The following is a 24,206-nucleotide window of genomic DNA, read 5'->3' as shown; positions in this document are numbered from 1 at the left end:
GATAAAATTTTGAATGTAAAAAAAAAGTTTAGAGTACTGAGGAGAAGAAAACAAAACCTATTAAAATACTTGGGTTGAGTTAATGGGGGTGGCCTTAATAATGGAATAAAAGTCACTAATTTGAATTTTATAAATAGTAATAAGAAGTTATGGGATATATACTAAGTGGACCACAACTCAGCAGTTGAAAAAAAAAAAAAAAAAGAAAGACTGTAATGTGTCCTTTAGGACTAAATGGATGGAACTGGAAATGATTATGTTTAGTAAAGTAAGGAAGTAAAGTACAACTATGGGGTAAGTTCATGTTAAATATAGAGAATTGAAACACATGAACTTAAAAAAAGAGAAAATACATAGTTAACCAATATCTATGACCTTGGGAGAGCTATGGTGATCACTGTTGAAGGGAGGTGGGGGCACAGAACTTTGGTACAGGGTATGGTGTGGAATTATATCCTTATTATCTTATAAACCACTAATCTTTAATAATTGTACATATAATAAAAAGGATTAGTTGGCTGGGGGAGATAGTAGAATGGTTATGCAAAAAGACTTTCATGTCTGAGGCACCAAAGATCCCAGGTTCAATCCCTAGAACCATAAACCAGAGGTGAGCAGTGCTCTGGTTTAAAAAAAAAGACACAAGTAGAACCTGAAATGTAATTGGCATATCGCACCAAAGTAAAAGACTCTGAGACTCCGGGGTGGGTGGGTGGGGAGAATACAGGTCCATGAAGGATGATAAATGACATAGTGGGGGTTGTATTGTTAAATGGGAAACTGGGGAATGTTATGCATGTACAAACTATTGTATTTACTGTTGAATGTAAAACATTAATTCCCCAATAAAGAAATAAATTTAAAAAAAAGAAATAAAAAAAGAGAAAAAGGATTAGTGCTCTCCAAAATTAAAGTTATTGGACAAGTTCTTCAAGAGTCTTTATTATGTCAGAGAGAGTGTGTGTAAACGTTTTTTTTTTTTTTTTCTCACAGTCAGAGGTGAGACCTTATTTCTATGATTTTTCTACCTGGACACATGTGAACCACCAGACATGTATTAAGCCTGATTTGTTACTGGCTGGCTCCCTGCCCCCAGTTGCTTTGATACCTTTGGGCTATTGCATCTTTTAGAATATTATGGTCAGTAGCAGATTCACTTCCTTGGAGGACAGCTGTATTTTGGGGAAGCAACCAAATTTGATGAGCAAGGGGACTAAGCACAGCGTAGGTCAATGGTTTTCTCAAGGATGTGGCCTGTTTTCTGGTGCTCTTTATATTTTGTCCAGAAAATCATCATCAAGGGAAAGTGGTAAGAATATTTTGAGCAAAGACTTCATCATCAAAAAGAAATATACTTCCTGAGATCAAGATAAATCCTGGTAGATTTTATTTTTGGTTCTGAATTGTCTTTGTGGCTCTCAGAATTGGCATTCATTCTTCTGGATGGTGGCTCTTTTAGTGGGCTGGTCTAATCCTCAGCAAATTAAAAGGCTTCCCAATTTTACACCTAAGAATGGTTGTGATGCTTGTTTATTTCCTAACCTGCTCAAGAATAGGGATTCTGTGAATGTTCAAGTTCCCCAGTAGCCCAGTGAGTTTGACATAATAATACTGAGAGACAGGAAGATTCTGAATGGGAGTAAATTTGTCCTCTGGATCTGTTCCACAGGCACTAGCTCAGTTAGCTTAGGATCACCATAGTCCTTTCATCTCACTTTCAAAATGAAGCAGTTAAGAAATTTTATAGGGGGCCGGGCGGTAGTGCAGCAGGTTAATAAACACACATGGTGTGAAGCACAAGATCCTGGTTCAAGCCCCTGGATCCCCACCTGCGGGGGGGGGGGTGTCTCTTCACAAGTGGTGAAGCAGGTCTGCAGGTGTCTTTCTCTCCCTCTCTCTGTCTTCCCCTCTTCTCTCAATTTCTGTCTTATCCAACAACAACAATGTCAATGGCAACAATAACAATAATGACAACAACAAATGCAACAATAAGGACAACAAAATGGGAAAAAATGGCCAGAGCAGAGGATTCATAGTGCAGGCACCAAGCCCCAGCAATAAACCTGGAGACAGAATAAAATATAAAAAAATTATAGCCTAAGAAAGTTCAAGATGACATGGATGAAAGAAAAGTTTTCTTCTTCTTTCCACTGGTAGAACCTTATTTGCCCCTTTAGTGATTTGTTTGAATCAAACCACAAAGAGAAAGATGATGGCAAGAACTTGGGGACACCCTGCAGGCATGTCAGAGCAGGTGATCATAGAGATCATACCTCATGGTCTTGTCCCTGGGATCTCTGAGCTCTAAAAATTACCACTTTTTACTGTTGGGCCACAGGAACTTAGTTACTAGTTCAGGTCTCTGACTAGTTGGTGGTAAGGCCAGGAGGAGGGTCTTTTCACCATCATATCTGGAGGAAGTACTGAGTAGCTGGCCAAAATGAAGTGAGAAAACACTGTCCCCCCTCAGATTGAGTGGATCTGCAAGGAGTCTACATGACCAAGACAACTTTACAAAAGAAGCAGAACTTCCCAGAACAGATCATATTAAGACTTCTGAGGGGAGTACAACAAGACCCAGGTTCAAGCCCCTGGTCCCTACCTGCAGGGGGAAAGCTTCACAAGTGGTGAAGCAGGGCTGCAGGTGTCTCTCTGTCTCTTTCCCTCTCTATCTTCTCCTCACCTCTCAATTTCTCTCTACCCAATAATAAATAAATGAAAACATTAAAAAAAAAGACTTCTGGGGGAAAGGAAGAAGAGGAGGAATACAGATAAATTTATTAGTTAAATACTGATTTTACAACCATTTCACCTTAAGACAATGTTAACAGGTTTGTGGGTTAGGGATGGTATACAGGGGTGGCCTTCATGGATGAGAAACAGTGTAAATGGTGATTAAAACAGAATCTTGGTTTTAAAGACATTCTCTGCTACAGCCAGTAGAATTTGAGGGGATGGAAGGCTGGGTGTTTGGGGCAGGGCATCGCAAGGCCACAGTCATCTCCGGCTCTGCTGATGACAGGACACAGGAGTCTTTGTGAGCCCCAGCATCATGGGCAGAGACAGCAATGTGGAGGAGAGTAGAAGACCAGTTCCAGAATATTCCAGAACAGAACAGCACAGAGCTGGAGAGAACCTCAAGACCCATCCTCAGAGTCTTCTCTGATCAGTTGTTATCTTTTCTTTCCATGAACTGAGTTGGGTTTGTTGACTTTGAATTCATGTTGGGTTTTTGCCTCCCAGAGGAAAGCTTTCTGCTGGGGAAAGATGAGGGTGTAAGCACTCATACCTGTTGGCTGGACTTGGACTCTGACTAAGAGCCACAACTCCTAGGTCCACCTATCGCAATCAGCAAGATCCCAATGCACAGAGGTCAGAGTCCACAGAAACCCCGTTACCCAAACAGCACTGGTATCGAGGATGGTATCTGGCAGATACCTGCTCAAGTCCTAGGTGAGTGTTTCAATCTCATATTAGCAGCAGAACCATTTTGTTCTTATTCAGGAGCCCCTGTGCATAATGGGGAGAAGGAAAGGTGAGGTGGGAGGGCTGTTATGGCTCAACTGTTAAGCTATGGTTTGATGAGGCATGACTGATTCACTCAGGATGGGATTTCACTTTCAGAGGCCTTGGGAGTGATGATGAGGAGGGCCTGAGGCCTTTGGCAGGAGAAGGGACTGGGAGGGGGTAGTTTTGCCAGTCAAGCTGTGAGATGGGTGAGGTACCCTCTTCCCACAAAGCATTCAGTACCGAGGCTACACCCACTGTTTTCTGGAGTCAAGATCCAGACTAAGGGCTGCAGGGCCTGCCTAGCCTGAGGGGAGTGTTTGATTGTGCATCCAAGGTCAGGCAGATGCCTGGCACAGGCTGGGGTGGGGGTCCTGGCCCTTAGCTTCCCAGTGCTGGGACACCAAACAGAATGGCCATAGTGGTTCCCAGCAGTGAAAAGTACAAGAAAGGCATCTTGGTGTAGAGGCAGGAAAGGAGATTTCCAGAAGTCTCTGCTCCCTAGAAGGGACTCCAGTGTGCTGGTCCTAAAAAGGTGTGTGTGTGTGTAGAGTTGGGGGGGGATTCTGGTTGGAGTCCAGTCTTCCCAGACCCCACCTTGAAAAGACAGCTGGTAAAAACCCAACACCAGCATCCCCCACCCAAATGATGACTTCAAGTTTCTTCCCAGTTGTTCTTCTGGAGTTGTTCCCAGACAGAGCAGGCCAGCCCTCCAGTCCAGCACCTCTATTCTGCTGTCCTTTAAGCCCCAAGTCCGAGCAGGGATCCGAGGAGGGAGGTGGTGGTATTATGCAGTGATTATGTCCCCATGACTGTCGGTTAAGGCCAGGCTGTTCCAAGGGTCCTGCTTGGAGCTGGCCTGTGGTGACTGGCTAACGGAAGATGGATACCCCTGTGGGGATAGCTTCAAGGCCGAGAGGACGGGGTGGATGGTGGGCCCATGGCCAGACATGGCACTGACTGAGAATGTCTGAAAAACAAAGCACCAAAAGAGGTCAGTGGGACTGCTTAGGGCTCAGGAAGAAAGCCTGGGCTGGAGGGGCACTTCCAGGCTTCCCCCACCTCCAGGAAAGTGACAAGAGGAGAGGCCTTAGACAGGCCCATGTAGCGTTTCTCTGGTTTTCCTACCCTTGTGCTGCAGGTGCAGACTGCTGTGGGATTCATCATGAGCACCACCTACACATAGGGCTTTGACTCTGTAACCTTGAGAATGTTATGGTTTCTCAAAAACTGATACTTTTAGGAAACAATTTCTGTATCTTACAACTATCAGATCGCCACTTTTGAATCTAGGTTGTCTTCCCCTCAGGAGAGGGTCCTGGTCCTTCTGGTTCTATGGCACCAGCCTCTCTTCACTCTAACAGTAAAGCTCCTTAGAATGTGATTCCCCTTTGGTGTTAGTGGAACACAGATGGAGCTCCCAGGAGATAATGGGAGCACCTTGACCCCAAATTAGGGGACTGCCAGTGGAGGGGTGGAGGTGCAGGGAAGAGGAGGCACATATGCTGCGAACCCTCATATAACTGACATCCTGCTGGCAAGCCCCTCCCCAATCTCCTGCTCTCTGCAGTCTCCATAGTTTTGCCCACATTAGGAAGGCCCCTTCCCATTAGAATCCACCTACCCATCTTTCAAGGTCAAACTGCCCCTCACTTACCTAGAAAGCTCTGCTCCCCACCTACAACCCTCTATGGATGTCCCCCTCCCTGGCCAGGTAGGCAGTAACCTAGTCTCCCTGCTCTTTGTCCCTGATAGTCCTGGCACAGAGAAGTTGTCACACATTTATACAAGCTGTGAGTCCTACACACAGTAGCTGATTATATGTATAGAAATCTGTCCTTTTGTGGAAGGCCTTTCCCCTGAGGTGTCCTCCCCACCCCCCAAGGCAGTTCCATTCCCAAAGCCTGTCTGACCTGGAACTCTACTTCCCACTGCAGCCTGTCACCACCTGGGCATACCTGGGACATGGAGCTGCTATGGCCATAGTGGGAGGACAGCCCTGGCTCTGTCTTGATGGGGCGCATCTCTTCGCTGCTGCTGGTGGCCGTGCTGCTGGAGGTGCTGGGAGCACTGCTTGTAGGAGGAAGGCTCTCACTTCCTGAGGGACCTGGAGTGGGGTAGAGTCAGGGCACTCCGGTCAGGGGTAGGAACCAAAGTAAGGGCATTATTTTCATTTGCTGGTGAGAGAAGCAGAGGGCCTTCATCAATGCAGGCCACTGGGGTTCAAAACGGAGAGGCAAATCTAAATTTCAGGGGTGTACTTTCAAATGACTCACCACCCTGTATCTCTAACATTAACTCTACATTAGCTGACAAATCAGTCTACTGAACATGACTGATAAGACTCTGTCCTTCTAGATTCCAGGTATCTCAGAGAAGTGAAAAAGAAGTGCATTCTTGAATGCCTGCAGCACTAAGAATGAGGCACTGAATAAAATTCCCTTATTCTTCCAGCCCTTGGCTGCTCTACCTGGCCCTGCTATCTTTCTCATTGGCAATAATTGGGCGCCAACTTGAGCCTGTTTCAAAAGCTCTCTGTACATTCCATCGCAATGATGTTTTATTTTTTTTAATTATTTTTATTTATTGGATACAGACGGCCAGAAATTGAGAATAAAGGGGGACACAGAGAGGGAGAGAGAGACAGAGAGACAGCTGCAGCCCTGCTTTACCGCTTATGAAGCTTTCCCCCTGCAGGTGGGGACCAGGAGCTTGAACACGGGTCCTTGTGCGCTCAACCAGGTGCACCACTGCCTGGCCCCTTGAAATGATTTTTTTTTTTTTTACTGGGTTATCTATCCCAGTAAAAGATTCAGTTGGACAGTGTTTCCATTACCCTTGGTGTCCTGGGCTGGCTTACTTCACAAGGAAGATGCACTTTCCCTATTTATACACCCACACGCCAATCATTCTCTCACCTGCTGGTGTCTTTGATTTATTAAGGTTCTTGGGCTTCCGTTTCCTGGTTTGAATTCCCTCTTTCCGCATTGCCAGAGGCCTGGGGACCTGAGGTGGGGAGTCACAGATGAGTGAATATGGTCTTCCATATGTACATGACCTCTTCAGATACTTACTGAATACCTTCATTATCTATATTACCTGCTGGGTATGTACAGATCCTGGAGAAAAAGACTTCAAGACATACTTCCTTCCCTCCAGATTCAGTTTAATGAGAAAGACCAACAGAAAAAGACCAGTCTCACAGGTGGCGCCAGTGAAAAGAGGCACTATGACTAATTATGCTGGGAAATGGGTATTTGTGCAGCTGATATGGGTGGTGGGACAGAAGAGCTTATGCTTGAAAGAGTGCCCTGTGGCTACTTGCTAAGACCAGCTGTCCATGGACATACTTTTTAAAAAACTGTATCTGAATTCTCATTAAGAAACAGTGATGTAGTTGAGAATGGGGGCAATACAGGGATAGAGCACAAAGCACTGTGTGAATCCAATCCCCAGCATCACACATACTGGAGTTATGCCGTGGTCCTCTTTTTCTCCTCTCTCTTGTAAATAAGTAAATGAGTCTTATTTTTTTTTTTAAGGCTTTTAAAAATTATTTATTTTTTCTTTTTTTGCCCTTGTTTTTTTATTGTTTATTATTATAGTTATTGTTGTTGATGTCATCGTTGGATAGGACAGAGAGAAATGAAGAGAGGAAGGGAAGACAAAGAGGGGGAGAGAAAGACAGACACCTGCAGACCTGCTTTACCACCTATGAAGTGAATCCCCTGCAGGTGGGGACCTGGGGGCTCAAGCTGATCCTTACGCCGGTCCTTGCGCTTTGTGCCACATGCGCTACCGCCTGACCCCCATAAGTCTTATTTTTAAAAGAAACATTGAGTTGTTCACACATGTGTGGGAGAAGGCCTACAAGGGCATCTTTCTAGTGTGTTTAAGTGTTGAACTTTCCCCATACTGGTTTCTTTTAGACCAGAGAAATTTTTTTAATATTTATTTATTCCCTTTTGTTGCCCTTGTTGTTATTGATGTCATCGTTGTTGTTGGACAGGACAGAGAGAAATGGAGAGAGGAGGGGAAGACAGAGAGGGGGAGAGAAAGACAGACACCTACAGACCTGCTTCACTGCCTATGAAACGACTGCCCTGCAGCTAGGGAGCCGGGGGCTGGAACTGGGATCCTTACGTGGTCCTTGTACTTTGCACCACATACACTTAACCCACTGTGCTACCGCCTGACTCCCCACAGAAAAATCTTTTAACCCCTGGTCTATGCTTGTTCACTGTATGGGGCTAACAAAGTCCATACTTGCAAATACTAGAGGAAGAAAGGCCATGGCCACTTCACAGACATGAAGACAAAATGGTTAATGGAGAAATATATACATGAACTTGAACTTGTCTTTCACTCAGTTGAATCTGATGAGTTATAACTCTCTCTTTTGGGGAAAGGCTTCTCCCCTATGTCCACTTACCTTATTTGTTTAAAAAATTGTTTTAAAATATACTCAACAGACCAGGAAAATAGCTCAACATTTTAGAGCACTGGATTTATATGGCTGAAGCAAAGACACCACGTTCAATCCTCTGCACCACTGTAAACCTGAGCTGAGCAGTGTCCTGGTATCTCTATCAGTTAGTGTCCTCTGCCCACCCCAGTCACTGTCTTACAAAATAAGCTACAAAACAAAATACATCAAACATAAAATTAACTACTGTAACCATTTTTTAAGGATTCAGTTCAATATTGTTAAGTATAAACTCACACTATGCTACTGTGAAACCATCACCACCATCCACCTCCAGAACATTTTCATGATGTAAAATTGAAACTATGTATGTAAGCTTATGTTCATAGCAGCGCAATTTGTAGTGGCCAAAATGTGGAAGCCACCCAGGTGTCCAACAACAGATGAGTGACTGAGCAAATTATGGTATACATACACAATGGAATAGTACTCAGCTATTAAAAATGGTGATTTCACTGTTTTTAGCCCATTTGGATGGAGCCTGAAGGAAACATGTTAAGTGAAATGTGTTAGAAACAGAAGGATGAATATCGGATGATCTCACTCATTGGATGAAGTTGAAAAACAAAATCAGAAGAGAAAACATGAAGTAGAACTTGGACTGGAGTTGGTGTATTGCACCAAAGTAAAAGACTCTGGGGTGGGTGGGTGGGGGGGATAGTACAGATCCAAAAAGGATGACAGAGGACCTAGTGGGGGTTGTATTGTTATGTGTAAAATTGAGAAATGTTATGCATGTACAAACTATTGTATTTTACTGTTGTTTATTTTTGGAGGCTCCAGCTGGCCGGGCTAGCTTCACGGGTGGGTAACAGAGACGACCAGAGACACACGGCTAGGCAGGGAAGCTGTATTTCTTTATTCAGGAACAACGATTCATAAACTAAGCCAAACTAATCACCAAACAGAACTCTCCTGCATCCTTCCCCAACTCTCGAACTCTGTCACTCTGGAACTCTGCCGGGGTTCCTTCCTGGGGCGGGGACAAGCGGGCCAGCCAAACTAGCAGGACTAAACCACAATCAACTAGAGATGGGGGGGAAGGGGACCAAACCACTATGAAGAATACCAACATTTTACTGTGGACTGTAAAAAATTAAGCCCCAATAAAGAAATTTAAAAAAAATTATAGTCTCAAAAAAACATTAATCCCCAGTAAATAAATTTAAATTAAAAATTGAAACTGTCTGCATTACAGTTCCCTATTCTCCTCTTTACCCCCAACTCCCATTTTACTTTCTGTCTTAATGAATTTGACTACCTCAGAGGCCTCATATGAGTGGAATCATACAGAACTATCTAATTATCTCACTTGGCATAATGTTTTCTAGGCTCATCCATGATGTATCATGTGTTAGAATTTCTCTCCTTTCACTGACTGAACAGTCCATTGCATATATGGTATACACCACATTTTACTTATATATTCATCCACTAGTGGACATTCAAGTCACCTCTATATTTAGCTATGAGAATAATGCTACTGTGAACAATATATATACATATATATATATATATATATATCCCCTGCTTTCATATTCATTTATTTATTTATTTTTGACTCCAGTATTATTGCCGGGGCTTCGTGCCTGCACCACGAATCCACTGCTTCTGGATTCCCCCCCTTTGTTGCCCTTGTTGTTCCATCATTGTTGTGGTTATTATTATTATTGTTGTTGCTGCTGCCATTGGATAGGACAGAGAGAAATGGAGAGAGAAGGGGGAAGACAGAGAGGGGGAGAGAAAGACAGACACCTGCAGACCTGCTTCACCACCTGTGAAGCGACTCCCCTGAAGGTGGGGAGCTGGGGGCTCGAACCGGGATCCTTACGCCAGTTCTTGCACTTCGTGCCACGTGCGCTTAACCCTCTGTGCTACCGTCTGACTCCCTATTTATTTATTTGTATATGTTTTTTATGTTTATTTTTATTATCAGAACCCTGTTGCTACAAAGGAGTCAGTTATCCCAAGAATAATCAGTAGAACTCTCCCCCATCCCATGATGTGCTCATCCAGAGTGAACTATTGCTTACAGAAATGTGCCTATAGTAAAAAGCCACACAGATATGAATGAAGGAATTTTGGCTTCAGCAATCTTCAAGTTCCACTGTTAGTGGAGTCATGCTCAGTGAAAGTCCTGCTCCTTTCTCACCTCCATTCTATCCTCTTATTATTAGTAGTATTGAGGGGATTAATGTATCCTTCCTTCAGTGTTTATGAGTATAAACAACTATACTTAAATTTGGTTTTCCCTTTTTACAGAAATGGTGTCACACAACTTATGACATTCTACATGCACCCTCCCCCTTTTTTTAAAGCACTGTATAATGGAGATTATGCCAAATCAGGGCACAAAAAGTTTTAAAGAAGCTCTCTGCATTTTGAAAATATTAACTTTCAAATACATTTGTATATTATTCTTTACTTCTTTTAGATGCCTTTTCTTTTTTATTATTTTTATTTATTTGATAGAGACTGTCAGAAATTGAGAGGGAAGGGGGAGATAGAGAGGAAGAGAAACAGAGAGACACCTGCAGCACTGCTTCACCATTTGTGAAGCTTTCCTTCTACAGGTGGGGGCTGGGGGCTTGAACCTGGGTCCTTGTGCATTGTAACATGTATACTCAACCAGGTGCACTACCACACAGTCCCTAGATGCATTTTCTTCATACACTAAACACTAATATTAAATGTTAGACAATATAACATGTCCAACATTTTTTATGCTACTTGGTATTTTATTTATTTATTTATCCCCTTTTGTTGCCCTTGTTGTTTCTTATTGTTGTAGTTATTATTGTTGTTATTGATATTGTTGGACAGGACAGACAGAAATGGACAGAGAAGGGGAAGACAGAGGGGGAGAGAAAGATAGACATCTACAGACCTGCTTCACCGCTTATGAAGCGACTCTCGTGCAGGTGGGGAGCCAGGAACTCGAACCAGGATCCTTATGCTGGTCCTTGTGCTTTGCGCCACATGCGCTTAATCCACTGTGCTACCACCCGACTCCCCCAACATTTCTTTTATGGCTAAGTGTTTTGGTAACTTGTTTTAAGAAGTGTTCCTCCCATCCTCAAGCTGATATATGAATATTCTCCCCTATGTGTTCTTCAAGTAGCTTTATTATCCTAATTAGACACTTAATGTCTTTTGTTCAAGTTTATTTTTGTTTTTAAGTAGGGGTGGAAGCCAAGCTTTGCTTTTGTTTTCCAGATTATGTGAATACAATTATTACTAAATAAGTGCTTTATTCATTGAATTGAAATGTCACTTTTGTTATATAACATGCTACCACACATATAGACTATTTCTGAGTCTTCCCCATCTGTAAAGTTGGAAATATACTTATACAGTGTTAAAGATGGTAGTGAACCAGCCTATAACTCTGCTATGGTTTAGACGTGTGTACCCCCAACCCCCATGTACATGTTGGACACTTAACTCCCAAAGTGATGGGGGGGCCCTTTGAGAAATGATAAGGTCCTGAGGGTGGACAGTTTAGTGCCTTCCTTCATAAACAGGACCCCAGAATTCTAACCCCATGAGACAATACAAACAGAAGTCTGTGACCTGAGAGAGGGTCTTGACTGACCATACTGGCACCCTCATCTCCAGAAGTGTGGAAAGAAGTTTATGTGGTATTACAGCAAGTTTAACAGACACATGTAGTCTCTGAGGTCCCTTCCAAATGTAAGTGCATGTTTAGAGGAAGAAGGAATGATAGTTGGAAGGGAAGAAGACAGATAAGGGCCGAATGGGGGAGCCAGGTCAGAACAGTACCCACTGGGGGTGGACCCACTTACCCCATGCAGCTTCATGTAAAGGCCACAGGCATTGCACACAGGCTCACCCTCAGCATTACGACGCCACAGTGTGGTGGTGGTGGTCTGGCAGTTGGCACACGAGAGGCCCACTCGGCGGGAAGCAGACTGCAACACAGGACGCAAACAGTCAAATCTCAGTGAAAGGCAGAAGCAGCAGCAGTTGCTGCTGCTGCCTTTTCCAGGGTGTGCCCCAGGGTAACAACCAGGTCAGCAGCTCTGTGTGAGAATCTCAGATCCCTGAATGAGCACTGGACTTGGACTATGAATTTCCATTCTTGTGGAAGTACTGGGAATCACAGTGTCAGACATCCTACAGCTCCTGCAAACACTAGGAACTACAGGTAGAAAAGCTTCTCTCAATAGCAAATATTAGCTTCAGGTGTCCGTCTGGGTTAGGGAAGAAGTCTAGGGAGGCATAAGGGTTTGTGTTGTTTGTTCTTCCCTCTCTAGCATACATGAAAGCTGACTGGTATTGATCAAAATCAAATTAGGGTAGAAAAGAGGCAGCATGTACAAATCCCACTCTAAGCTCTCCTACAATTACCAGGGTCCAGCTCACACTATGTCATATCCCAGGCACTTGTTTGATGGGTAAGTGACAGCCTACAAAGAAAGTCAACCTTCCCCATGGGATAGACGTGGATACAGGGAACATATAAGGCATGCTTGCTGAGTGTGAAGTAGGAAGTTTGTTCTCTAGTCTCAGTGTGTGGAGAAACTCACATCTGTGACCCAAGCATGACCTTTTACTTTCCTGGGTTCATTTTCCCCTTCTGCATAAGAGGGTCTGAACTTGGACGGACTAGAAGTGCTTTGTAGCTTAGGGTAGGTAACTCAAAAGATAGAGATTACTGTACTGCCCCTAACTACCCATTCAAACCCTCTATCTTTCTTTCAAGGGTGGCTTCAAGAGCAAAATTTCCCACTAGGTGGGTATCTTGCAGCCAGGGGTCCCTCCCATGTTGGGAACTTGGATGACCAGAGGCTCACTTACCAGGCGGCGCTGGGGCTTGATGAGAGGCCGGTTGATACCATTCATCTTGTGGTAGAGGCCACAGGCATTACACAGATAATGCCCTGTTCCATCCCGCCTCCACAGGGGAGTGGACATGGCCCCACAGTTGACACATTCTCTACCCTCCGAGAAATCGTCAAACATATCTACTGGGAGGAAAGAATGCAGAGCATTAATTCTTTGATCAGTGGGAGATTCTAGAGGTCAAGACCCTTGAAGGGGTATTATGGGGACTGCCAAGGGAGCTGCATATTCTTGCCCTGGGGAACCCCTCTCAACAACAGGACTCCTTCAGTCACCAGACATCCTGACATGGCAGAGTCAGGTAGGACCTCCCAGCAGCTTGCCTCCCAGACTCTCACCTCTACCCTCTGGTCCACTCACACTGTCTTTATCCCCTTTCAGAAAATCAAATTCCATTTTCTTTGAATAAAAATAGGGTAACTTGCTTGGGGTAAATTAGAAGAAGCTGAAATGTGTTTGGAAAATATGCCACATGTAAATCCCCTATTTCAGATGTCAGCCAGAGCCATTAACATTTCCTTCTATCTTATCTTTTCTTATCTTTGCAACTCTTTATTCTTTTTTTTTTTTTTTTTATCAGAGCACTGCACAGCTCTGGTTTATGGTGATATGGGGGACTGAACCTGAGACTTTGGAGACTCAGGCACGAAAGTCTCTTTGCATAACCATTATGCTATCTACCCCCACCCTACAACTCATCTCATAAAAACTGCAGCAAAGGTGGGCGCGAGGAATAACATCATTGCAAGACTGGCCAGCTCCTCATGGGGCGCAAGTGCTTCCACACTACGATCATTATCTCTGGCATTATGCTATTCCACCGCAGAATACTGTGCCCCAGTATGGTTCCATAGTCCCCATGTCCACTTGGTCGATTCCAAATTATATTCCTCCATGAGGATAATTTCTGGAACCATCCGTTCCACCCCCGTTCCATGGCTGCCAGTTCTTAGCAACATCGCCCCGCCAGATATTCGTTGGGATGCGGCATCATCTAAGTTCATTTCCCACGTCTACGCTCAACCGGACCTGCCAATATACGCGGATATCTTCGCCCATCCTGTTCAACGCTTGACGTCTCGTCATCCAATCTGGTCCCCTACGCCTACACTGAACTTCTCTGTTCCAGACTCTTGGAAACAGAGTTGGCAGTCAGCTGAGGTAAAGAACAAACACCTCATCACAGACCCCTGCAAGCGTCAACCCGGCTTTGACCTAGCACGTTATGATTGGGCCCTCCTCAATCGCTATGGAACAGGCCATGGCCGGTGCGCTGCTATGTTCCATCGCTGGGGAGCCAGAGATGACCCGAACTGCCCCTGTGGCTACAGACAGACTATGACCCACATAGTCAATGACTGCCACCTCTCCAGATTCAAAGGAGGTCTCGAAACTTTACATCAGGCTCAACCTGATGCTGTTGACTGGCTACGGAAGAAGGGCAAACGCTAGAAGAAGAACCCTGCAACTCTTTCTATATTGATATATATATATATATATATATATATATATATATATATATAGTTCACTGAAGTTATGCTCTATAAATTTGAGCTTTTTAAAAACTTTATACCAAAGTATTTTCCCACAATATAAATTCTTCATGAGCTCATTTATTTTTATTTCTTTTTAAAAATTTTTTAAATTATCTTTTCTTTATTGGATAGAGACAGCCAGAAATTGAGAGGAAGGAGGAGATAGAGAGGGAGAGAGAGAGACAGAGAGATACCAGCAGCCCTGCTTTACCACTTGTGAAGCTTCCCCTCTGCAGGTGGGGACTGGAGGCTTGAACCTGGGTCCTTGTGCATTGTAATATATGTGCTTAACCAGGTGCACCACCACTGGGCCCCTATTTTTATTTCTTAATTTTTTATCAGTGACTTAATAGTGGCTCACAAGATCACACAATTAAAGAGGTATAGCTCCACACCATCAAGCTTGTGTCCTCATTTTTCTTTAAATCTTTATTTAGTATTGGATAGAGACAATCAGAAATTGAGAGGGGGGAGATGGGCGGTAGCACAGTGGGTTAAGCACAGGTGGTGCAAAGCGCAAGAACTGGCTTAAGGATCCTGGTTCGAACCCTCAGCTCCCCACCTGTAGGGGAGTCACTTCACAGACGGTGAAGCAGGTCTGCAGGTGTCTGTCTTTCTCTCCCCCTCTCTGTCTTCCCCTCCTCTCTCCATTTCTCTCTGTCCTATCCAACAACAACGACATCGATAACAACAATTATAATAATAAAAAAGGACAACAAAAGGGAATAAATATTAAAAAAAAAGAAATTGAGAGGGAAGGGGTGACAGACAGGGAGAGGGGGCAGAGAGACACCTGCAACACTGCTTCACCACTTGCAAAGCTTTCCCCCTGCAGGTGGGGACCAGGGGCTCGAACCTGGGTCCTTGCACACTACAACATGTGCGTTCAACCAGGTGTGCCACCACCCAGCCTCCTTCATTCATTTTTGAAAAATTATTTATTGGGAGTCAGACGGTAGTGTAGTGGGTTAAGTACATGTGGCACGAAGCGCAAGGACCGGCGTAAGCCTCCCAGTTCAAGCCCCCGGTTCCCCACCTGCGGGGGGGGCGGGGGTGCCTTCACAAGTGGTGAAGCAGGTCTGCAGGTGTCTATCTTTCTCTCCCCTTTCTGTCTTCCCCTTCTCTCTCCATTTCTCTCTGTCCTATCTAACAACAATGATGTCAATAACAACAACTATAACAACCATAAAAATCAACAAGGGCAACAAAAGGGAAAATAAATAAATAAATATTTTAAAAATTATTTATTTAGGAAGAAAGTTAGGGAGACCAAAACACCACTTAGCAATGGTATATGGTGGTGCCAAGGATTGACCCTGAAACCTTGAACATGCAAGTCCTGTGCTCTAATGCTGAGCTATCTCTACAAGCCTTCAGAAAGTCATTTGGAGTAGCACAATATCCCATAATATAAGTGGGTCATTTTTTTCCTGCCACCAGAGTTATTGCTAGGGTTGAATGCCAGCTTTATAAACCCACTGCTCCTAGTAGCCATTTCTCCCCACCCCCATATACAGACAAACACACACACACACATATATTTTTAATTGGATAAGATTTTAATTGGAATCTTTTTAATATATAGGCTGTGTAATTGATATGCAGACTCTTTCAAAAGCCTAGACCAAGTAGATCAGAAGCAACCAATAGCACAGCTATATACAAGATACTGGGTACTGTACAGCAAACCCTAACAAAAGGACTTTTCAAAGTTAACCCAATTACCAAATAATGTGATGATAACACTAACTATCCATTGTCTTTTTGAACCCTAAGACAGCAGGAACCTCACATCTCCACTATAGAGCCTCTACTTCCCCCAGTCCTGGAACCCTTGGATAGGGCCCACTTTCCCGTATGCGTCTCCCAATCCATACCAAATAATATTGCATCCGCCGATCACAACCTAACCAACGCAACGATTGCCACCTCAACATGCTTCACTCCAGACTGTGTCCAGAGACTTCACGTGTGGAATGACAACCCTTCAGCTTCATTACTCGGGTGAGACCTTTCCTTTCATAGTATACTCTAATTTCATCTCAGGTGGTTCACTTTCTAACAAAGTCCCAAAACCTCGATATACACCAGTTTCTGTGAGAGAGAGCATATGTTCACACGTATCCATAAACTACTGCAAAATATATACCTGAAAGCAGAAGTACACTAGAGTTTGCAGTGAGTACCCCCCTAATACTTCCTCTCCACTATTCCAAGCTTTGGGTCCATGATTGCTCAACAATTTGTTTGGCTTCGTATGTTAACTCTCTTTTCAGTCACCAGGTTCCAGATGCCATCAGGATGCTGGCCAGGCTTCCCTGGATTGAAGACCCCACCAATGTGTCCTGGAGCTCAGCTTCCCCAGAGACACACCCTACTAGGGAAAGAGAGAGGCAGACTGGGAGTACGGACCGACCAGTCAACGCCCATGTTCAGCGGGGAAGCAATTACAGAAGCCAGACCTTCTACCTTCTGCAACCCACAATGACTCTGGGTCCATGCTCCCAGAGGGATAGAGAATGGGAAAGCTATCGGGGGAGGGGGTGGGATATGGAGACTGGGTGGTGGGAATTGTGTGGAGTTGTACCCCTCCTACCCTATGGTTTTGTTAATTAATCCTTTTTTGAATAAAATAAAAAAAAACACTTCCCTGCCAGAAAGGCCATAATTCGTTTTTTTTCTTCCTCATCTTGAATATATATGTGATATGCTATACCAGAGTCTGACCATGTTTTTTGCTTACTGGTAAATAAAATAAAGGTGCCTATTATAAGCAATGGTGCCTTAGAATGAGTGGATCTCACTTTTGGGGAAGTTCCCAAGTTTGTCACCCATATTCACAAGCACAACTTCCCTACCTCAACTTTACATGTCTAAGAATGTTTAGAGTTGATAGTTCTACAGATGTCTATCTCAATTGTCCTGATGAGGCAGGTGGGGCCCCTTTACTTATTCCCTGTAATCTATATAAAGTCTAGCTCTGAACTTCCAGAAGTATCTCTGACAACATGCATACAGCTGCTTGGTTTTTTTTTTTTTTAAGTTTTCTTTAGGGAGTCGGGCAGTAGTGCATCATCAGGTTAAGTGCATGTGGCGCAAAGCGCAAGGACCAGTGTAAGGATCCCAGTTCAAGCCCCCAGCTCCCCACCTGCAGGGGAGTCACTTCACAAGCAGTGAAGCAGGTCTGCAGGTGTCTGTCTTTCTCTCTCCCTCTCTGTCTTCCCCTCCTCTCTCCATTTCTCTCTGCCCTATCCAACAACAATGACATCAATAACAATAATAATAATTACAACAATAAAACAAGGGCAACAAAAGGGAATAAATAAACAAAGTAAATATTTTTTAAGTTTTATTTTTTTATTTCTTTATTGGGGAATTAATGTTTTACATTCAACAGTAAATATAATAGTTTGTACATGCAAAAAAAAAGTTTTCTTAATACTCTTTTCTATTCCTAAATACAGCTACTCTGGTGTCCAGGTTGTTTTGTCCTGCTGCCAGAGGCAATGGTGACTTCTCCAATAAAAATATTTGGGGAACCTAGGTATAGGATTAATAGCTCCCCCTCCATGGGCCCTACTCTTGGGTAAAGTCACACAACCTGTTATGTCCAGGGCCCAGCTCTCTTCTTTCAGGGAGCATGAACTGGAGATGAGGTGGCAGTGTTCCCTCCCCCAACGGTGGGTACACAAACAGTCATCTGCACCTGCAAACAAGTAGCTGTGTGTCCACAGCAAACCAACACTGTGCAGGTGTGATGGGCTATTTGTTTAGGCCAGGGAACTGAGCACACACTGGTCACAAGAAAAGTTATTTTTGCACCTGGGTCATGCTGGGAGCCCGCTAGCAAGGTCACTTGCCTTCAGGGTCACAAAGAAATGATGACTCCCTTCTAGGACTAATTTTTCCAAACCTGGGGTAGGTGTGGACCAGGAGTAACCTAGACTCTACCTTTTTAACTCCTCCATGGCTAACCCCATAAAATATATGCCAGTTTGCTGGGGTCTGGGTCCAGGCCTATCCACTAGAAGAGCAGACGGGCCATGAACCATGGACACAGGTAAGGAAAGTCATCACCTGGCTGGGGGCTTATAATAACCACTAGATGGCATTACAACCTCAAAGTTGAGCTAGGCATTCTCAATTCTCTTAAAGGAGGGCCTTCTAATGTTTTCTAACCTATATTGCAGCTGTTTTTCTTTATTATGGAAAAATATATGCATATTTAAAAATGTAAATAATATAAAAATAAACTTGGATTTAATCACCCTTCTTTTTTTGCCCCCAGGGTTATTGCTGCCTGCACCACGAATCCACTGCTCTTGGAGGCCATGTTTTCCATTTTGCTGCCCTTGTTGTTATTGTTGTTGTTGCTGTATAGGACAGAGAGAAATTGGGAAATGGAGGGGGAGACAGAGAGGGGGAGATAAAGATAGACACCTGCAGATGTGCTTCACCTATTGTGAAGAGACCACCCCTGCTGGTGGGGAGCCAATGGCTTGAACTGGGATCCTTATGACCAGCCTTGCACTTCACGCTATGTGTGCTTAACCTGCTCCACTACTGCCTGGCCCCTAATCACCCATATTTGAATAACCTGGCCAGTCTTGTGTCAAGTGTACTATTACCCACTTTATCATATACTGCTTTTATTGTAGGAAATGCCCAACATTCAATCATCTCATTCATAAATAAAATTTTAGGTATAAAGATGCATACTCTGCTCCTTCTAAAGACAAGCAAACCAGCTTCTGGTTTGTCTTAAGGTCTTACTGACGTAAATCCCATGGGCTAGGCCTCCCTAACAGAGGTTAGGGAGGAGAATCTTCTTCACATTTAGTGTCTCCCGTCCTGCTCACCCTATTGGCTTCCAATGGGCACCTCCTTGTGCTAATTTGAGAAGCTAACATGGATGTTTGTCACCAACAAGTATTTACTCAACATCTGCTATTAAAGATGCCCCAGGAACTAAGAGGGGAGGCTTACTCCCCCAAAAGCTAGTGACTTAGTTTGGCACATGGGATCAGAATATCAATAATGAGTAAAAAAAAAACAGTATTACTGCTATTTTCAGAACATACCTTAGCTAGATTCAGGATCTAGGTGGCAGATACTATCTGTCTAGGGTAGGAAATGAAGATGCCCAGCTCAGAGAAAGGGGTCAGGTATTACACAGCAGTCAAGGAAAGCTCTAGATGGCAGGTCAATGCTATGTCCCCATAAAGGTGGCCAGTCAAACACATCCCATCTCCCCACAACTCATATACCTCCAAATCTGCAGAGTTCTTGCCTAGTCAACAAACTTTATTTTTATTTTTACTGCTCAGCTCAGCTCTGCTTATGGTGGTGCCCAGAATTGAACCTGGAATCTCAGAGTTTCAGGCATGAAAGTCTTTTTGCATAGCTACTATGCTCTCCAGCCCAGCCCTGTCTCATATATATATATATATATATATATACACACATATATATACATATATATACATATATATATGTATATATATATATACTTGTTTTGCATTTTAAATTTATTTTAATGAGAGTTAGAAAGATAGAGAGCAGGCACTGCTCAACCAGCTCTGGCTTAGAGTGGTGCAGGGGATTGACCCTGGGACCTGGGAGCCTCAGGCATGAAAGTCTTTTGCATAACCATTATGCTATTTCCCCTGGACTCACATCTATACATTGCAGACCATGTAGATTCAGAGGGAATGTTTACTTCAGTGAAATGAAAGTTTTCATGTGCTCTGTGCTAAAGGCTAGGACCACAAGAAGGAATGTCTTAGGTTAGTTCAACTGTATGGACAATTCTCTTAAAAGACACCATTCTGCAATGTTCCAACTGCCTTTTTTTTCCCCCACTAGGTTTATTGCTGGGGAAAATTGCTGCATGACTTCACCATTACTGGGAGTCATTTGTTCTTTTTCTTTCCTCTAGATAGATGGCAAAAGGCAGAGAGGAGAGACATTACAGTACCATTCTCGTAGCTTGGGAACTTGAACCTGGGTCCTCAAACAGGGTAACATATGCATTCTACCAGGTGAGCCACCCTCTGACTCCAGCCTTTAAAAAGTCTGATATATACGAAAATGTTTTCTTTCTGTTAAAAAAAAGTCTTTTATTTATTATTTATTGTATAGAAACAGAAATCTAGAGAGAAGGGTGAGATAGACAGATAGATATACCTGTGACACTGCTTTATCACTAGTGAATCTTGTTCCCTTCAGGTGAGGATTAGAGGCTTGAACCTGGGTCCTTGTGCACTGTAACATGTGCTCTCAACCTGGTGTACCACCAAAGAGCCCCCCCAAAATATTTTTTTCTTTTATTGGAGAATTAATGTTTTACATCCAACATTAAGTACAATAGTTTGTACATGCATAACAAATATTTTTGATCACCCTAGGTAGCTCCCAACTCGCTAGGGAGGAAAGAGCTCTCTCACAAAACACACACACACACACACACACACACACACTCTCTCTCTCTCTCTCTCTCTCTCTCTCTCTCTTTCTCCCCTTGGGCTGAAGAGAGGAATGAACAAAATTCAAACCTGCCTCTCAGTACCCAGTCTGGGGGTGGGGGGAACAAAAGTGACAGATGTTGAACCCCAACTCAGTGCTGACACCTGGTGGTGTGAGGCTTGAAAACAGTCAGCCTTTGTTCCTCCTCCACCAGGAAGGCACTGGGTAGGTCTTCCACCTTCCTGGGCAAAGGCAAGTTGACAGTGGCCTGCAGCCCATTTCCAAGTCTGATCTCTAATCTAGAAGGGCACTGATATGGCCTTGACTTAGGGAACAGCACTACCCAGCACATGGCATCATGGGAGTTGGTCTGAGCACTGGCCAGGCAGTGAGACTCCAACAGTTAGGAAAGTGGGTCAGTGCTCCCTCCTCACTCAGAGAAAAGACTTGTAAAAATAGTTGTAAAGTACTTTGCAAATAAGAGGAAAAACTCACAACAATGGCTGTAAAGTGCTTTGCAAACACCAGAGGAGATAACAATGACGGATTATTGTTAGGGTTGGAGGGCCAGGGCTGGGGGTGACTAGAGACCAGGGAAAACCATTGGTGCTATGTGGCTGGGGAAGGAGATGGATGAAAAGAACCAGGAGATCTGGGAATCTGACCTTTCCTCTAACCACTAGGGTGTGCTCAGAGCATACACTGTATGTCACTCCTGGACTAGTCCTGGCAGGAAAGGAGATGGCTACAAGGTTGACAGTGTATACTTAGGAGCTTTTAATACTGCTCAAAGTGAGAGATAATCATTAGAACTTATTTTAGCAGTTGAAAGCATGCAATAAATGTGTCCAAACCCCAAGAACAGACATCTCCCTTCTCATTTCCATCTATACTCAGAAAAAAAATTTTTTTTTTCTTTTTAAGGTGTATGTTTTCCCACAGCTTATGGATACATGTGCATATGTGCCCTATCTAATTGGCCCTGGTTTATATCTAGGTCCTATAACTTTATTAAATGGGACTGAGGAGTCCTATGAGGTCTGAGGGTTGACATTGTAGGCCTGGAGTCTCTGGATACAGTCTGAAGGGAAACATGTCGAGGTGGCACTGGTTGCATTGAAAAATCATTTAAGGAAGGGAACAAGCTTAGTCTGCTTTCTCTGACACCCAGCTAAGTATGATATAGTTCGAGAATTAATGTGGATTACTCCACCCAAGTGTCTGAAAGAAGAATGTGGGCCAAGAGGTGGAAGGCTCTCACCTCTGACTTCCCTCTGACAGAAGTGACGCAGTTTAAGGGCAAGACCTCTCCCAACCTGCCCATCCATCATGGGGAACCCACCCAGCAGCTAGGTTAAGAGAGTCAGGGCTGGGAAAACAGAAAGGGTTGAGGAAGAAAGAAGAAAGAAGTAAAAAAAGAGAAGATTCAGAGGCTAGGGTCATAGCTGGCTAAACCAGCAAGACATTGTTCCAAGGCTACATTTGCCTCCAGCTGCTGGGGAGCAAGCTCAAGCTGACACCTATTCACCCTGCCTGCCAGCCCACTGGATTGAGCCACAGAGCCCCTGCCCTCCTACTGGCTAGAGAAAGTCAGAGTCCACGTCAAGGAGCTGCTCCGCTCCTCTGCCCTCAGGTGCTGAGTTGGGGGAGGAGGTCCACACTGTCTCCAGTTTGTCTCTGGCTACCCTTGTAGCAAATGATGTGAGTAAATTAGACAGAACTGAGGCCAAGTCATCCCCTATTCCTTAGGCTATTTTTGGTCTGGCTGGGGATACACAACTTGAAACAAATAATTAAATGAAATAACAATACAACAAGAATCCCAGTGTTCCTGGGCTTTCTCACCACTGCTACCATCCTCCACTGCCAGCTGCCTAACTTCAGCTGTCTCTGATGCCTCTGCCATCTAGTCTGGAAGGGAAGACACTACCAAAGAAACTAGCACCTCAGAGGACCTCTCCATTGTGAGAGAATGGCCTGGGGGGTAGATGGGAGGGGAGCAAAGGGGCTTCAGGTACAAAGTCCCTGGCCCCATCCACATGTCCCTTGATGAACCCCAGTCCCACGTCCCTTCCAAAGTTCACCAGATTCTGTATGGACTTCCTGACAGGCTTGGAGCTGTCCCTGACTTTGGCGCCAGGGTCTAGGGCACGCGGAACAAACACATGCCAAGACTTTTCTGGCAGCCCAGAGCCCTCAAGTCTTGGGTCTTCTGGGGTTTGTCAGGCTTAGCTGTGACAGGAGCTGCTGAGGGAGGGGCTGAGGGATTAGAACACCTATTTTGGAAACTCCTGCAGCCCAGGAGGAGAAGCTGTTCAGACCAAAGCTTCCCCAAGTGGAGGGGAATCTCTGGCCCCCGAAGAACCAACCAACCAAGCAATGAACCAACCAACCAACCAACCAACCAACCAACCAACCCTGTTTCTTGTAGAGCACTCATTACATTCTGACCATGGCTTCAGGAGCAATCTGGCACTTTGAGAATTTTACAAACAAGAAAACTGAGGACAATTACACGAGACCCTAAGCACACTGCATTTCTTTCTTTTTCTTTCCTTCCAGTTCCTGCCTGTGGATAATAGCCCACCCTGTCAGAAACCTGGTCCTTTCTCCAGCAGGAATGTCAACAGAAACAGTTCAAAGCTTGACACATCACAGAGGCTTCCAGGAGTAGCTGTGCCACACTCTTTAGCATAGCAGTGTGGGAAATACTTCCGAGCCCTCATCTTTGTAAACTCTGAGACTGTCTAAAATCCTCACAGCAGGGACAGTGGTGCACCTTTAGCACACATATAGTACAGTGCACAAGGACCCAGGTTCAAGCCCCTGGTCCTTACCTGCAGGGGGAAGCTTCATAATCGGTGAAACAGTGCTGTAGGTGTTTCTCTCCTTCACTATCTCCCTCTTTACTCTAAGTTCTGCCTCTATCCAAAATAAATAAAATTGGAAAAAAATGTTAAAATGCACCAGAAAGGGTTGGGAAGAAGGGGATGGGGAAGATAGCTTAATGATTATGCAAAGAGACTCTCATGCCTGAAGCTTCAAAGTTCCAGGTTCAATCCTATGCACCACCATAAGCCAGAACTGAGCAGTGCTCTAGTTTAAAAAAGTATGTATGTATGTGTGTGTATATATATATACATACATATATCAGAAGGATCCTCATTCTCAGATAAAAGAGTCTGTTTTTGAGATGTTCATGGCAAAATAATAGAAACAACACAAAAGTTGATCTTTGAACTGCAGTTGACATTTCAAATGAATTATGTTGGGCAGTGAAACAGCATTAGTAATTACACAAAAAGACATTCATGTCTGGTTATTTCTCTCCTCCTATCTCTCTCATA

At 44.1% G+C, this 24,206-nt stretch overlaps 1 protein-coding gene across 4 annotated transcripts in view; it reads right to left on the bottom strand.

The window, feature by feature from the left end:
• Positions 1-2,755: 2,755 nt before the first annotated feature.
• Positions 2,756-24,206, bottom strand: part of GATA4 (GATA binding protein 4) — a 93,455-nt gene continuing 72,004 nt past the window's right edge. For 3 of the 4 annotated variants that reach the window (XM_060184941.1, XM_007517228.3, XM_060184942.1), the window contains exons 3-7: positions 12,815-12,984; positions 11,800-11,925; positions 6,426-6,513; positions 5,466-5,614; positions 2,756-4,477 (exon numbers count right to left, since the gene is read on the bottom strand). In XM_060184941.1, coding sequence (XP_060040924.1) covers positions 4,295-4,477; positions 5,466-5,614; positions 6,426-6,513; positions 11,800-11,925; positions 12,815-12,984 — 716 coding nt within the window. In that variant the 3' untranslated portion in view covers positions 2,756-4,294. The remainder of the gene's footprint in view (positions 4,478-5,465; positions 5,615-6,425; positions 6,514-11,799; positions 11,926-12,814; positions 12,985-24,206) is intronic. The other variant, XM_007517229.3, reaches the window with a different exon arrangement.

The sequence above is a fragment of the Erinaceus europaeus genome, chromosome 2 (assembly GCF_950295315.1).
Source record: "Erinaceus europaeus chromosome 2, mEriEur2.1, whole genome shotgun sequence".
In the NCBI taxonomy this organism is placed as follows: domain Eukaryota; kingdom Metazoa; phylum Chordata; class Mammalia; order Eulipotyphla; family Erinaceidae; genus Erinaceus; species Erinaceus europaeus.
The sequence above is the reverse complement of the archived record's forward strand: the minus strand, read 5'-3'. Positions and strand labels throughout refer to the sequence as shown.